Source organism: Podarcis liolepis (genome assembly GCF_965112155.1).
Source record: "Podarcis liolepis genome assembly, chromosome: 13".
Lineage (NCBI taxonomy): Eukaryota > Metazoa > Chordata > Lepidosauria > Squamata > Lacertidae > Podarcis > Podarcis liolepis.
The window spans coordinates 44,109,672-44,125,085 of NC_139573.1; the positions used below are offsets into that span (position 1 = coordinate 44,109,672).

Below are 15,414 nucleotides of genomic sequence, written 5' to 3' on the forward strand. Positions count from 1 at the left end.
ATCAGCTTGGCTTGTCCTATCAACCAAGAACAACTGTTATGAACTCTGACCAGCTCTGTTCCAGGGCATCGTATTCTGTGTGTGCTGCTTTCACAGCTGTGTTGTTGCTGTTATTGTCTCTCCTAAGTAGTATTTGGGGCTAGTAAATCATTAAAGCAGTGGCTGGCTTGGAGCCAGACAAGGCAATTGTCAGATGCACAATTCTCTTAAGAGGCTTAAGGGAGGGAAGGGAATTTTCCATTTAGCTGAAGCTGGACTGTATTGCCTGCAGTCCAGGCTTCCACAACGCAAGATTTAAGAGTCTTGCTCCCGCCACATAAAAGATGCAACAGTAATTTCAGCACTGGAACAGTTTAGAACAGGAGAGAGCAAATGTATCTTAACCTACTAACATTGTTATGTTAACTTATAAATACTAGCTTCCCAAGACAACTGAACTCATTGATACAAAACGAATACCAGTCTTTTCTGGGTGCATTTATGAAGTGCCAAACCTCGGTTGCCCCACCACTAACCTCGGCTCAATCTGTTTGTTCTCCCTATCACTTGTTGGTTTTGTTAATGGAAGCCTCTACAATATTAATAAAATGTGGCCGTGAAATTAAGTGCTGCCTTCTCCCACTGCTCTTTGGAGGGAGCTCATCTCGTTCCATTAATTTCTTGGTTTCTTTTTTTAAATACAGATAAATGAATTCAGGGTGTGCAACTAAATGCACATAATGGAATTCAGGGATCAGAAATCCCTTGTTTAAGAGAACAGTTAGCGCAATTAAAAGTTCGCCCGTGCACCAACAAATCTGGCATTTGCAAATTAAGCCACCTGCCTTAACTTTAAATGTAAGCTGTAAGCATGTTCTGCCCAGAAGAATGGTATATGTGGCTACTCGGAAATAATCCCCTTGATACCTTCATCCAGTGTCCGTCACCACTTGCAGCAGCAAATTAGAAAAACCAGTGCTATGTGAAGTCCTCCCTTTTGCCTGTCCTTAATGTCCATTCAGCTCTTCAGATGACCACCAGTTTTAGCATTATGAGCATGGGTAGGCAACCTAAGGCCTGGGAGCCGGATCCGGCCCAGTCACCTTCTAAATCCGGCCGTGGACAGTCTGGGAATCAGCGTGTTTTTACACGAGTAGAATGTGTCCTTTTATTTAAAATGCATCTCTGGGTTATTTGTGGGGCATAGGAATTTGTTGTTCTTTCAAAATATAGTCCGCCCCCCCCCCCAAGGTCTGAGGGACAGTGGACTGGCCCCCTGCTAAAAAAGTTTGCTGACCCCGGATTATGAGAAACCTCCGCATTTTCTCCCAGTCGTATAATTTTATGAACTACTCTGACTCCTTACCTGCCTTTATTTCCTGAACTAAAACCCAAATTTTGTCACCTTCCCTTGTGGAGGTGTTCCAGCTCCCTGATAATTTTGGTCGCACTTTTCTGCACTGGCTACCAGAAAGGTACATGGTATTGCAAATTGTATAAAGGAATTAACAGTTTTGGCTTTAGTCTTTTCCTAGTGATCCACACTATGGAATTTGCCTTTTTGACAGCTGCTGCACCCTGGTTTTGTTTTCATTGAGCTAACCTCCCTGACCCCAGGATTCCTTTCCTGGTCAGTCATTGTCAGCAGAAACATCATGTGTATATGTGAAATTATGATAATTATTTTTTGCTGCGGTGTGCAGCAGTTTATATTGGACTTTGTTTGTCAATTTGTTGCCCATTCACTCAGTTTGAAGATTTTCTTTTGGAGTGCCTTGCAATCCATTTCGTTTTTCGCCACCCTGAATAATTTGGGGCCGTTCACGGGGCTGCCATATGTCATAGCCGGGATGTCCTTTGAAATGGTATTTGGGCAGAATTTTCTGAAAGTGATGGGGGTTTTTTTTGGCAATTTCCCTAAGAAATAGGTTAAAACTACTTGTTTTCTGGAGATTTTGCAAAAAAACCCCTGAGGCATTCTTGAAGATAGCAGCTCTGCAGTTGATGCCTGGTAAAGATATGGAGATATACCAAGGTTTTATTTTGGAGGTGATGCAGAATTCTTTCTTGTGATCTTTATTACCTGTCCTTTAAGGTACACCTGTGTTTTGTTTTAAGAGCATAAACTGAGCTAATCTCCATTTAAACTTGTGCTCATTTTGAACTTGCCTATTGGCTGAAGCTTACTTGCATGAATAACTCACCCCACCTGCCAAAAAAACAAAAGATGTTTCCAAGAACAATTGCGAACTTCATTCCAAAAGTCTTGGGTAAACTTAAGTTACAGCTACCCTACATGCTTATGGGATTAATACTGCAGATTCACATACCTACTTTTTCTTCCAGTGGAGTTAAGCAGATATTTAAAGAGAATCCATCTGTATTTTAAGTGGAAGGATTTGTATTCAATCACACAAATGTCTCATTCTTCTCGGTATCCATTATATAAAACATTTAGCTTGGAGAATTAACCCTTACTGTGGCTCCTTTAAGAAAAGCAGTCAACAGCCTTACATCTCCAGTATATGCCTTCTGTTTTCTTGGATGGGAGTTCCAACCCACCACAGATTTTGCATGTGTGGGTCCGGTGAGGCTGAGGATGACTACTAAATTTCTCTTTATATTAGCACCCTTTCAGTCCCCATCCCCCGCAAGTCAGTAGAGCATGCAACTCTTAGTCCCAGGGTAATGGGTTCAAGCCCTGTGTTGGGCGAAAGATTCCCACATTGCACAGGGGTGGCCTAGATGTCTGTCGTGGTCCTTTCCAACTCTACAGTTTTACAATTCCCTGTACACAGTGTGCAGCCAAAGACTTGTGCCCAACCACCAGAGCAGCAAAACGTGCTGGGGCAGCCATGGGCAGTGTTCAACTTATGTGCCGCTCAGAGAACACCTGTTGAAATTAGCAGGTCGACCACCAGCCTAGTATGGTGATCTCTGCCGTTCTGAATCTGTTAAAATTTTTCTGTACTCCAGATTGTGAGAGGTTTGTTTGCAGGAGCTCATTCCCACCTCCTCCACCCCTCTTGTATTCCGAATGTGATGTCTCCAGAACTCTCTTTTGGTTTGTGGGGTGGTGCATGACATCTGTAGAATATGCAGTTAGAAGGTCGGTACAGTATTGACAACATAATTGTGTGCTCAGAGTGTAATTGGGGGTGGGAAGGATCAGGGAACTTTGAAAACTCCCAGCTGCATGCATATTTGCTTCCTGACTTTGGTTCTACTTGAGTTTACTTTCCTGGCAGGGTGTGTGTTGTCTGTCCTTCAAGGGGAGAGCAGTCCTGAGTGCCGGGTATAACAGACAAAATTTCCTCACGTCCCGGGTGTTGCTTGGTGGGAGTTTGAGGTTGCTTTTATTTATTAATCACCGAAAAACACAAATGCATTACCTGTTTCGCTTCCAAAATGAAAGTGTGTGTGTGTGATAAAAAAAAATAATCATACACAAAACAGAAAGCATCAGTGTTTCATTCCAAAGTGCAGGTTCCCATGCAAGGAAAAGGATGAGCCCAAGCAGTTCATTGCCCCAATCAGGGTCAGGGTTTTGGTTTGGGGTTTTTTTTGGTAAAAAAGTGCAAAGAGGAGGCCACACGTAGTGCCACTGCTGTTGGAGGCAGGAGCTGAGCGGGGGGCTAAGGCTAAGGGAAGCAAGAAAGAGAGGCGCCCCCCCCATCCCTTTAACACTGAGGCACAAATTCTGCAAGTTTCCTCTCGTAAGGCAGCTCCTTAAAGTTTTCTAAGCGCTTTGGCCTTCGGGTGGCTTTGTGAATGGAGCCATGCAAGGCACAGAGGATCAAACGGCGCTTGCTTAAGTTAGACCCGGCCTTGGGCGCGCACACACACCCTACGCCGTCCATGTGTGCAGACGCCATCCCATAGCACATACGGAACAGGCGACACCCTGATTCCGTTTACAGTGATGCTCCTTTGCGAGGCAGAAGCAGCGGGAAAGGCATGCCAGCTCAGCCTTCCCCACAAAAACACATCCCCAAACAACCGGGGCTTGGCTTCTCTCTGCAGACACAAAGTCTTGTGCGGAAGAAAAGTCTGTAGTGTTGGGCTGCTCACTTGGCCTCTGTACCTTGCTCAGAGGCAGCTCGTCCGTTTGTTCCGGCAGGGGAACTTTCCTACGTCGATGGCTGCTGGCCTTGACGTTGGGAGCGTAAGGCAAAGGCTGCGTAGGACCCTTCGCCACCTGCTCCCGTCCTTTCAATGGTGGGCAGCAGGCTGAGGTAGTCCAAAAAGTGTCCACGGCTGCTACTGTAGGAACAAAAGGAAATAGGTGAAAGAGAGACAGGGAGATGTAGTTCAGTGGTAAACATGTCATTTGGATGTACAAGGCCTTGGCTTTATTCCCTAGTAAAGGTAAAGAGATCCCTGACCATTAGGTCCAGTCGTGATCATTCTGGGGTTGCGGCGCTCATCTCGCTTTATTGGCCTATTGGCCGAGGGAGCCAGCGTACAGCTTCCGGGTCATGTGGCCAGCATGACTAAGCCACTTCTAGCGAACCAGAGCAGCGCACGGAAACGCCGTTTACCTTCCCGCCGGAGCGGTACCTATTTATTTACCTGCACTTTTGACGTGCTTTTGAACTGCTAGGTTGGCAGGAGCAGGGACCGAGCAACGGGAGCTCACCCCGTCGCAGGGATTCGAACCGCCAACCTTCTGATCGGCAAGTGCTAGGCTCTGTGGTTTAACCCACAGCGCCACCCGCATCCCTTCATTCCCTAGTACCTCCAGTTAAAAGCGGAGCTTGGATAGCAGGGCTGGGAATCACCACACATTTTAAAGAACATTTCTCTTCCCCCAAAGGCACCCGGGAGCTGTAGTTTGCTAACAGTGCTGGGAATTGCGGCTGGATGCAATGGGTAAACTCCACCTCCCTGGGTTCTTCTTTGGGGTGTGCCTTAAATCTACGGTGTGTACGCAGAATGAGACTCTGAATATCATTGCTGTGTATAATCCTTCCAACTTCAAGGTTTAGGAATTGAACACAGATACGGCCACCAAACTGCTGTTACAAAGGAGCACAAACACACAGCGGCAGTTCTTAAGTCCTTGAACAATGGGCCTTCAGACTATATAAAGCTCGAATCTCACTTCATGCCGAGATACCACCAGTAGTGATGTATGGAAGTGAGAGCTGGACCCTAAAGAAGGCTGATCGCCGAAGAATTGATGCTTTTGAATTATGGTGCTGGAGGAGACTCTGGAGAGTCCCATGGACTGCAAGAAGATCAAACCTATTCATTCAGAAGGAAATCAGCCCTGAGTGCTCACTGGAAGGACAGATTGTGAAGCTGAGGCTCCAATACTTTGGCCACCTCATGAGAAGAGAAGACTCCCTGGAAAAGACCCTGATGTTGGGAAAGATGGAGGGCACAAGGAGAAGGGGACGACAGAGGACGAGATGGTTGGACAGTGTTCTCGAAGCTATGAACATGAGTTTGACCAAACTGCAGGAGGCAGTGGAAGACAGGAGTGCCTGGCGTGCTCTGGTGCATGGGGTCACGAAGAGTCGGACATGACTAAACAACAACTACCACCAACACCACACACACTGGGGGCTTCTGCCTTAAGACAGGGGGAGTAAAATGAACCTTTGCCATAGAACACACCTTGATGTGGGACTTGTTCCCTCCAGAGGGTTTGTTTAACCCTCTTCACTTTTGAATAAATATTTAAAGATGTGTGTGCATGCCCATGTGTCTGTCTGTCTATCTAAATCCTCTGGAGCATGGCCCGAGGTCCAGTACTCTCTCACCCCAGGGTCACGACTCACCATGCATCCAATATCACTGGCGAACGTCACACCTTTGCTCTGTCGCTGCTCCTGGGAAGTGTTGGTGCTCCCACCGCTTACAGAATTCCTCCTCATGATCCCTGCGGGGGCAACAAGAGTGAGGGAAAGGGACTATTACAAAGAGGTTTGAGCTCATTCATGATACCATTAGTATGGGAGGGGGCTGGTGGAGGTGATAAGGAAATGCAGAGCTACACAAGATCAACATTTATAATGGCTATCTATGCACATGGTTCTTGGTGGAGAAGGGGATTGGCAGGTCCCTGCCCCAAGAAGCCTACATTCTCAACATGGGCACAACTGAGGAAAATGGGGATAGGGTAAAAAGCAGAAAAAAGATTTAAACTACTTGTATTTCGGCAAAGTTACAACGCAGGGGAGTGTAGTGAAAAGCCCAGTGACAAATCCCACAGTTCGGTGGAGAGGAAAGGTAATTCATGGGAAGCGAGAATTGATAAATAATGGCATACATTTCAGCCCCCTGGTCAAGAGACGTACGGGGCTTGCTCACAATACCAGCAGTGCCAAAACGCCTTTCTACCAAGCACAGAGGCGGCTGGGACTGTCTGCTGCCGTGTAGCAGGGCCAATCTCTGACTCCTCTCGGTCTGAGCCTATGCCCCCATTGTGACTCTCAGCCTCTAACCCATGGGTAGGCAAACTAAGGCCCGGGGGCCAGATTCGGCCCAATCGCCTTCTAAATCCAGCCCGCAGATGGTCCAGGAATCAGTGTGTTTTTACATGAGTAGAATGTGTCCCTTTATTTAAAACATATCTCTGGGTTATTTGTGGGGCCTGCCTGGTGTTTTCACATGAGTAGAATGTGCCCTTTTATTTAAAATGCATCTCTGGGTTATTTGTGGGGCATAGGAAATCATTTCTCCCCCCCCCCAAAAAAATATAGTCTGGCCCCTCACAAGGTCTGAGGGACAGTGGACTGGCCCCCTGCTGAAAAAGTTTGCTCTAACCCTAGTCCTGGAAGACCCTGCTTCTCCTCACCCCCCTTGATTGCTCAAACCCCCTGCTTCTAGCACCTCCCAGCTTGTCCCTTCTGCTGACTGCTCTTCAGTGTCCCACCACTGGGATCTGAGACTGAAGTCGTCGTCTTCTGTGCCCTTCCTCTGGGGGCTCTTGGGTGTGTGGTTCGCACCAGTCTTCTAATCCAGCCAGTCCCTGGCAGTGGGTGAAGATCTACACTGGGAACAAGTGGGGTACCGAATCATCCTTAACCCGATGGTTGAAATGGGCATCAAAGGCCGTTGTGGGGGAAAGGAGCCTGCTCTGAATCGCGCCAAGTTGCGTGCAGAGCCTAAGAGACCCCAGAGGGCAGCCCCTGCCATTTCCTCTTCAGGAAAGGGAGGAGACCAGCAGTGCCTCCTATTTGCTGACAGGCTGTTGCGAAGGCAATGGATCTTGCCTTCAAGGGGGCACCTAGCAGAGGAAGTGGGCGATGCATTCTTCGGAGGCCGGATTTGCTGCCTAACAGATCCTGCCGCCTGAGGCGGTCGCCTCACGTTGCCTCTTGGCTGGGCTGTCTCTGAAAGCTGCCTTAATAAAATAGTCTGGACTAATGAATCAAATCTTGGGAGAAAAGCGATGATAAACCTAGACAGCATCTTAAAAAGCAGAGACATCACCTTTCCAACAAAGGTCCGTATAGTTACAGCTATGGTTTTCCCAGTAGTGATGTATGGAAGTGAGAGCTGGACCATAAAGAAGGCTGATCGCTGAAGAATTGATGCTTTTGAATTTTGGTGCTGGAGGAGACTCTTGAGAGTCCCATGGACTGCAAGAAGATCAAACCTATCTATTCTGAAGGAAATCAGCCCTGTGTGCTCACTGGAAGGACAGATCCTGAAGCTAAGGCTCCAGTACTTTGGCCACCTCATGAGAAGAGAAGGCTCCCTGGAAAAGACCCTGATGTTGGGAAAGATGGAGGGCACAAGGAGAAGGGGACGGCAGAGGACGAGATGGTTGGACAGTGTTCTCGAAGCTACCAGCATGAGTTTGACTAAACTGCAGGAGGCAGTGGAAGACAGGAGTGCCTGGCGTGCTCTGGTCCATGGGGTCACGAAGAGTCGGACACGACTAAACAACAATGAATCAGAGAAAACCCGGAAAGAGCACACCAGCTTCAGAACAGAGAGCCACATAGCCACCTCCTCCAGTTGGCACTTGCCAACGTGGCCCGGCAGCGCGGAGGCAGCTTACCCTGAGGTTGCGCCAAGTCCACCCGCTGCAGGCTGCTGCGGCGCGCAAAGGGGTTTCCCTTGGAGAAGCGGCGCTGGCGGCTGGAGAGCATGTCGGCGGGGGACACGATGCCGGCGGGCGGCACCTTGCCCAGGCGGGCGTACAGCGCCTCAATCTCCTTCTTCTGCCGCGCCTGGAGAACTTCGACCTCAGAGAGGTGCCTGAGAAGGAAAGAGCGGGCGTTGGGTCAGGGAGGGGTGGGGTGGCGGGGAGAAAGGGGCCTCCACCCCCCAACGAGCCCCACACTCACTTCTGGCGCAAGGCCTGCAGCTCGTCCCAGACCTCGTCGTCCTCAGGGCTGTCCGAGTCGTCGCTGCTCGGGTACGAGAGGCTGTGGGAACAGCTCATCCAGACAGGGGTGCTGGGCTGAGCCTCCCCTTCCGCTTCGGCTTCCGCCACAGGGGTGGTGCCTTCCTCAGCGTCCTGCACCGGCGTCCCGCCCGGAGACCCGCTGTCCGACTCCGTGGTGCTGGAAGAGCTGGTGCTGTCGCCCCTTGGGGGGTTCTCGGGGAGCACATCCCGGGTGGGGGTCACCTGGAAACGGCCCAGGATCTGGGGCTTGGGCTCTGTCAGCGGGGGGAAAGTGGGCGGGCAGGTTAACAATAACAATAAGGGTGGCGCTGTGGGTTAAACCGCAGAGCCTAGGACTTGCTGATCAGAAGGTCGGCAGTTCGAATCCCCGTGACGGGGTGAGCTCCCGTTGCTCAGTCCCTGCTCCTGCCAACCTAGCAGTTTGAAAGCACGTCAAGGTGCAAGTAGATAATTAGGGACCGCTCTGGTGGGAAGGTAAATGGCGTTTCCGTGCGCTGCTCTGGTTCACCAGAAGCGGCTTAGTCATGCTGGCCACATGACCCGGAAGCTGTACGCCTGCTCCCTCGGCCAGTAAAGCGAGAAGAGCGCTGCAGCCCCAGAGTCGGCCACGACTGGACCTAATGGTCAGGGGTCCCTTTACCTTTACCTTAGGTTAACAATGAGGATGGGGAGAAGCCTCAGGCGTCCCCCAATATAAAGGGGTTCTTCGAAAAAGAACCACCAGTGCTTAAATTCTTTAATAATGTTTGCACTAATTGTGTGTCTCCTCCTCAAGAGGTGCAGAGGGTGGCAACACGAGAACGGGGCCTTCTCTGCAGTGGCTCCCCGTCTGTGGAATGCACTCCCCAGGGAAGTTCACCTGCCACATTCATTATGTATCTTTAGGCACCAGGCAAAAACGTTCCTTTTCAACCAGGCCTTTGGTTGATTTGTTTGACATCCTATGCCCTTTTAAAATGTGTTTTTTTTGGGGGGGTGACTATTGGGTTGTTGTTTTTATTTTTATTATGTATTTTGTGCTTTTATATCTTGATTTTATTTTGTTAACTGCCCTGAGACCTCTGGGTATAGGACAGTATATAAATTCAATAATAATAATAATAGTAAATGTGCCATGTTCTCTCTATAAAGCTTAATGATGTTTAAAGCTCTATAAAGCTTAATATTTCGAATAACTGGTATCTGCAGATAGAGAAGCGGAAGCCTCTTTTCCCTTTTAATCTTTTATTTCTTTGTTTTTCCCCCTCCCCCTCTTTGTTTTCTTTGTCAATTCTTGATAGCTCTCTATTGCTTCTTACATATATCTTTTGATTTCTGAAGATTTATATTCAGGATAAATGAAGATATATGCAGAAAGGTCATGGGTAGAAAATGAAGGAAATCTGTGTGACAGAGAAACCAGAGTGGGTTTTCCTCAGGTTGAGAAAGCGGGAAAACTCTCCCAAGTGAGAGGTGGGAAGACTCACATATTTGCTTGTGGTTTGAAGACTAAGGTAAAATAGAGGGCTATATATATATATTTAATTTTGTGTTTTATTACGATTCTTGCTATTATTGTTTTGTTATTATTATTATTTACTTTCTCCTCTGTTCTTTGTATTGTTTTGTATTATTGCTTTTTAGATTAGTTTGGCTTTTAATGTTTCATATGCTGAAAACTCTTATTAATAAATTTGAGTCTTATAAAGCTTAATAACGTAAAATGCCCTGAAGCCATAAATCTGAGCGCTCGGAGCGCTCGTTCCTCTTATTCCAAAGGAGTGCGGCTGCAGTTGCTAAGCGGGAATCATAGACTTGGAAGGGACCCTGGGTGTCATCCAGCCCAACCTCCCTGCAGGGATCTCAACACGCCGTCCCCCATCCCATTTGAAACCATGGCGGACCCTGCTTAGCTTTGCAAAGGTGAAAAGGCCACCACAGTGAGAGGTCTCTCCATTCCTAGTTTGTGTTTTCTTTGAGCACAGAGAATACGCTTCCAGGACTGGAGGTGGAACTCTGCGCTGAAGGCAGCTGCTTTCCCAAGCCCCGCCGCTGCCCCAAACAGTTGCGCGCCCTATTGCCACAGCCGCAAAGATTTATCTCTGGCCCCCAAACACTCCACACCTTCATTGATGGGCGAGAGCCGAGGTGGCGGCAGCTTGGAGGTGGAAGAATCTGGCGCACTGAGCAGTGACCCAGACCAGGAGGAGGCAGGAGGCACCTGTTGAGAGAGAAAGTTTTGTATATGTGAGGGGTCAGTACCGAACCTCCCCATTTCCACCCCATTCGCTGGACCTAATGTTAGTTCCCTGCCTCCTGGACACCCACATTTAGCACCCACACCCTGGGACAACTAATCTGCTTGGGGTGATGGCTGGTTTTCAGCTTCACGATATATCGTCAGCTCAATATTGTGATATACCGCTATATCACAATGTTTGAAATAACGGTGGAACTACATAAAGGAGCTGGGTGATGGCTGGTTTTCAACTTCATGATATATCACCAGCAAAATATTGCGATATACTGCTGTATCACGACTGAAATAACGATGGAACTACGTCAGCAGAGGCACAAGCTGGCTTCACAGTTTCCCCGGCATCGTGTTCCAGTTTGCGAATTTTTTTCAGAAGCCGAACATGCTCCATTTTGAGAGCTAGGCTTCCGTTTTGAGTGCCACACTTCCAATTTGGGTGTTATGCTGAGGTCTGTCTGTTTTTGCTATTTATTTTGCGTTTCTGCGGCTCTTTTTTGTGACTGTGTGGAACCCAGTTCAGCTACTGATTGATTGTTTGACTGCAGTACATTGTTTACCTTCCCGCCGGAGTGGTACCTATTTATCTACTTGCAGTGGTGTGCTTTCAAACTGCTAGGTTGGCAGGAGCAGGGACTGAGCAACGGGAGCTCACCCCATCGCGGGGATTCGAACCGCCGACCTTCTGATCGGCAAGTCCTAGGCTCTGTGGTTTAACCCACAGCGCTACCCGCGTCCCTGAGGGATATATTACGGCATTGTAAACCAGCCTTGCTCTCCAGCTCTCCCATGCTGCTTCCTGAGATAGTTCCATTTCTTTATTTCCCCCGCACCGCATGCGCACGCGGTCATGCGCAAGTCCGGGGGGCGGGAGGACGCCTCCACGCACATCTGCACACTCACCATGCCATCGTCAGGCCTGCTGGTGGTTGGCGTACTCAGGGATGGCAGAAAGCCTGGAGGTGCTGGCATCCCCAACGTCCCGTTGACTAGCTGGGCCGATTTGGCAGGAGGAACCATGACCTCGGGGTAGACGAATCGCGCGGGAGCTGGGCTAGGCGGGCATAGCACCGGAGACTGCGAGACCGGCGAGGTGTAGAGAGGCCCCGCCTGGGCGGAAGCCGCCGTCACGGCGGGAAGAAGGGACTGAGCCACGCTCATCACTGCCAAGGAGAAGACATTGGCAAGAGAGAGCAGCGGGGATGTGGAGGGGGTCCAGAGCGGGGCGGCGGGAGGCTGTACGGCGGGGACGACTGGCGGGGCGGGCGGCGGGGGGAGGGACAGCGTGGGGAGGAGGGGGCTCAGCGGGGCGATGGGCTGGGGAACAGGGAAGAGGTACGGAGGCGTGGCAGGAGCTGTTGGCAGCATGTGGTACGGCGGCCAAGTCTGTGCCGGCACACAGGGGACACCTGTAAGGAGGAAGGCAGATTTGGCAGGAGATGCAAGGAAAGAGCATCGTTGCAGAACACATTGCTTGTTGGCAGGGCGGCCAAGCGAGTTGCCTTTGTTTTTATTTACAGTGGTACCTCGGGTTATAGGGATGCAGGTGGTGCTGTGGGTTAAATCACAGAGCCTAGGATTTGCCGATCAGAAGGTCGGCGGTTCGAATCCCCGTGACGGGGTGAGCTCCCATTGCTCGGTCCCTACTCCTGCCAATTTAGCAGTTCGAAAGCACATCAAAGTGCAAGTAGATAAATAGATACCTCTCTGGTGGGAAGGCGAACGGCGTTTCCGTGCGCTGCTCTGGTTTGCCAGAAGCGGCTTAGTCATGCTGGCCACATGACCCGGAAGCTGTATGCCGGCTCCCTCGGCCAATAAAGCAAGATGAGCGCCGCAACCCCAGAGTCGGTCACGACTGGACCTAATTGGTCAGGGGTCCCTTTACCTTTACCTCGGGTTAAGAACTTAATTCGTTCTGGAGGTCCGTTCTTAACCTGAAACTGTTCTTAACCTGAAGCACCACTTTAGCTAATGGGGCCTCCTGCTGCCGCTGCGCCGCCAGAGCACGATTTCTGTTCTCATCCTGAAGCAAAGTTCTTAACCCGAGTTACTATTTCTGGGTTAGCGGAGTCTGTAAGCTGAAGTGTATATAACCTGAAGCGTATGTAACCTGAGGTACCACTGTATTCATAAATCATCATCACCATTATGTTTCTTTCTACCCCGCCTTTTCCCTGACGGTGGGACTCAAGGTGGCTTACGGATAAAAGCAAGAATTGCTAAAAACACATGGGGGGGAAACAATCATTAAGAAATACAGTCGTACCTTGGATCTCAAACACCTTGGCTCCCGTAAAAAATCGGCTCCCGAATGACCAAAACCCGGAAGTGAGTGTTCCAGCTTTCAAACTATTTTCTGGAGCCAAATGTCTGGCGAGGCTTCCGCAGCTTCCGATTGGCTGCAAGAGCTTCCTGCAGCCAATCAGAAGCCATGCTTTGGTTTCCGAATATTCTGGAAGTTGAACGGACTTCCGGAACAGATTCCATTTGACTTCCAAGGTACGACTGTAGTTAAAACAGTAATGGAACTAAAACTATACACAGAAAGGAGATGGATGGCCTGCTTAACCATTAAAATTCTCCTAATAAAATTATGGATGATACACAGCTGTCTCCTACAGAAGATTGGATATTTCGCCAGAATTGGCCTACATGTTTCTCCAAACCCAGAAAACCTTTTTAAAAACCCACACACTCCTATAGGACAGCGTGTCCGATTCGGTGTACTTGTTCAGGATTCGCACCCACACCCATCTAGCCTCCAAACCCTCTGTTTGCAACGGGCCATCCCGTTTCCTTGCTAAATACTTAGATATCCAACCCGTGTTCTGCGGTTCAAAGGAACTGGAGGGATGTCGCATGGGAAAGCAGGAGCGATAAGGCTCCCAGGCTGACACTTGCCTGGGTATTTCTATGAATGCAGGAAGCTGGAAGCAGATTGGTTTTACCTGTGGGTACTGTTGAAAGCAAAGGCAGCCCAAAGTTCTGGGTACTTGGAGGGGGAACCCTGGAGCTGAAGGACTCGTTCTCAGAGACAGGGTCTACCAGAGAAGCTTGGACGGGGGACGTGACCGACTGCCCAGGGCTGGAGCAACCAAAATCTGAAACAAGGAGCAAAGAGGTTGAGGGAATGTTCTTTCATATGTGGTGGACTCATAAAAGGGTACAGTGGTACCTCGGGTTAAGAACTTAATTCGTTCTGGAGGTTCTTAACTTGAAACCTGAAGCACCACTTTAGCTAATGGGGCCTCCTGCTGCCTCTGCGTCATTTCTGTTCTCATCCTGAAGCAAAGTTCTTAACCCAAGGTACTATTTCTGGGTTAGCGGAGTCTGTAACCTGAAGCATCTGTAACCCGAGGTACCATTGTATTGGGAATGATCTATAATGAATTTTTCCAGAGTCCTTTCTGTTGGGGATAATTCAGACTGAAATTCCCAGGTGTCAAAAAAGGTTAATTTTGTATGCTACCACTGCGGCCCGTGTTTTGTTAGCCCCAAAATGGAAAATGAGCGAGGTCCCAACCAAAGAAGAATAGCAGCTCAAGTAGACAGAATATGCACAGCTTGCAGATTTAACATATAAAATAAGAGAACAAGAAAAACATATGTTTAGAGAAGATTGGAGAATATTTATCGAATGTTTATTGAAGGCTTGCGGATAGCTTCCTGAAGCCTGGAGAGCGAGAGGGGTCGGTGCGCACCAACCCCTCTCGCTCTCCAGGCTTCAGCGAAAGCCTGCATTCGCCCCATAGGACGCACACACATTTCCCCTTCATTTTTGGAGGGGAAAAAGTGCGCCCTGCAGAGCGAAAAATACGGTAACTTGAGAGATCTGCCCTGGTTAAGAAAAGGGCACAGGCGTGCTAATCTGGGGTACAAAAGGTGTTGGGTTACATACCGCTAAGAGATGAGGATGAAGAGATTGAGCGCGAGAGGCCTTGTGGAGGCAGCTCACCCTACAATGACACAGAATTAAAAAATAAAATGTTTTCGTTGGGCCCAGGAGAAATCCAAAACATCATATGGATGAAAGAAAAGGCACATAGGGCTAGTTTGCCGGCAGGGATTACTCTGAAATTAGGCCTGAAATGTGTAAAGTAATAAAACAAGCATACTTCGGACCATGTGCAGAGCGCCTTTACCTTTTCACAAACCAACCACCGTAAACTTGGGATTAAACGGAAGGTATTTCTGTTCAGGGTGTGGCATTCAGGAGGGCTTGGACCCTCGTCCAACCCGCCCTGTCTCTGCGGAAAGAGCCACCTTGGGAAAATAGGCCCTCACATTCTGAGAGAGGAGGAAACAAGGAAAAAGCTGCCAGAAGCTGTGGGAAGGTTGATGATGTCGGAAGGGATCTTTATTCAATTTGACAGGGAATAATAAATAATAATAATAGGGGGACGTGGGTGGCGCTGTGGGTTAAAACCACAGAGCCTAGGACTTGCCAATCAGGTCAGCGGTTCAATTCCCCACGACGGGGTGAGCTCCCGTTGCTCGGTCCCTGCTCCTGCCAACCTAGCAGTTCGAAAGCATGTCAAAGTGCAAGTAGATGAATAGGTACTGCTCCAGCGGGAAGGTAAATGGCGTTTACGTGCGCTGCTCTGGTTCGCCAGAAGCAGCTTAGTCTTGCTGGCCACATGACCCGGAAGCTGTACGCCGGCACCCTCAGCCAATAAAGCGAGATGAGCGCTGCAACCCCAGAGTCGGCCACGACTGGACCTAATGGTCAGGGGTCCCTTTACCTTTACCTAATAAATAATAATATTTTTTTTTTATTTATACCCTGCCCTTCCCGGTTCAAAAACCGGGCTCGGGGCGGCTAACAACAAATTTA

General features: G+C 49.1%; 1 protein-coding gene across 2 annotated transcripts in view; it reads right to left on the reverse strand.

The window, feature by feature from the left end:
- Positions 1-3,316: 3,316 nt before the first annotated feature.
- WNK4 (WNK lysine deficient protein kinase 4) overlaps positions 3,317-15,414 on the reverse strand; it is a 61,169-nt gene continuing 49,071 nt past the window's right edge. For both annotated transcript variants that reach the window (XM_083469443.1, XM_083469444.1), the window contains 8 exons: positions 14,479-14,536; positions 13,529-13,681; positions 11,484-11,989; positions 10,451-10,547; positions 8,286-8,601; positions 7,997-8,196; positions 5,766-5,866; positions 3,317-4,242 (listed from right to left, as the gene is read on the reverse strand). In XM_083469443.1, the coding sequence (XP_083325569.1) occupies positions 4,240-4,242; positions 5,766-5,866; positions 7,997-8,196; positions 8,286-8,601; positions 10,451-10,547; positions 11,484-11,989; positions 13,529-13,681; positions 14,479-14,536 (1,434 nt within the window). In that variant the 3' untranslated portion in view covers positions 3,317-4,239. The remainder of the gene's footprint in view (positions 4,243-5,765; positions 5,867-7,996; positions 8,197-8,285; positions 8,602-10,450; positions 10,548-11,483; positions 11,990-13,528; positions 13,682-14,478; positions 14,537-15,414) is intronic.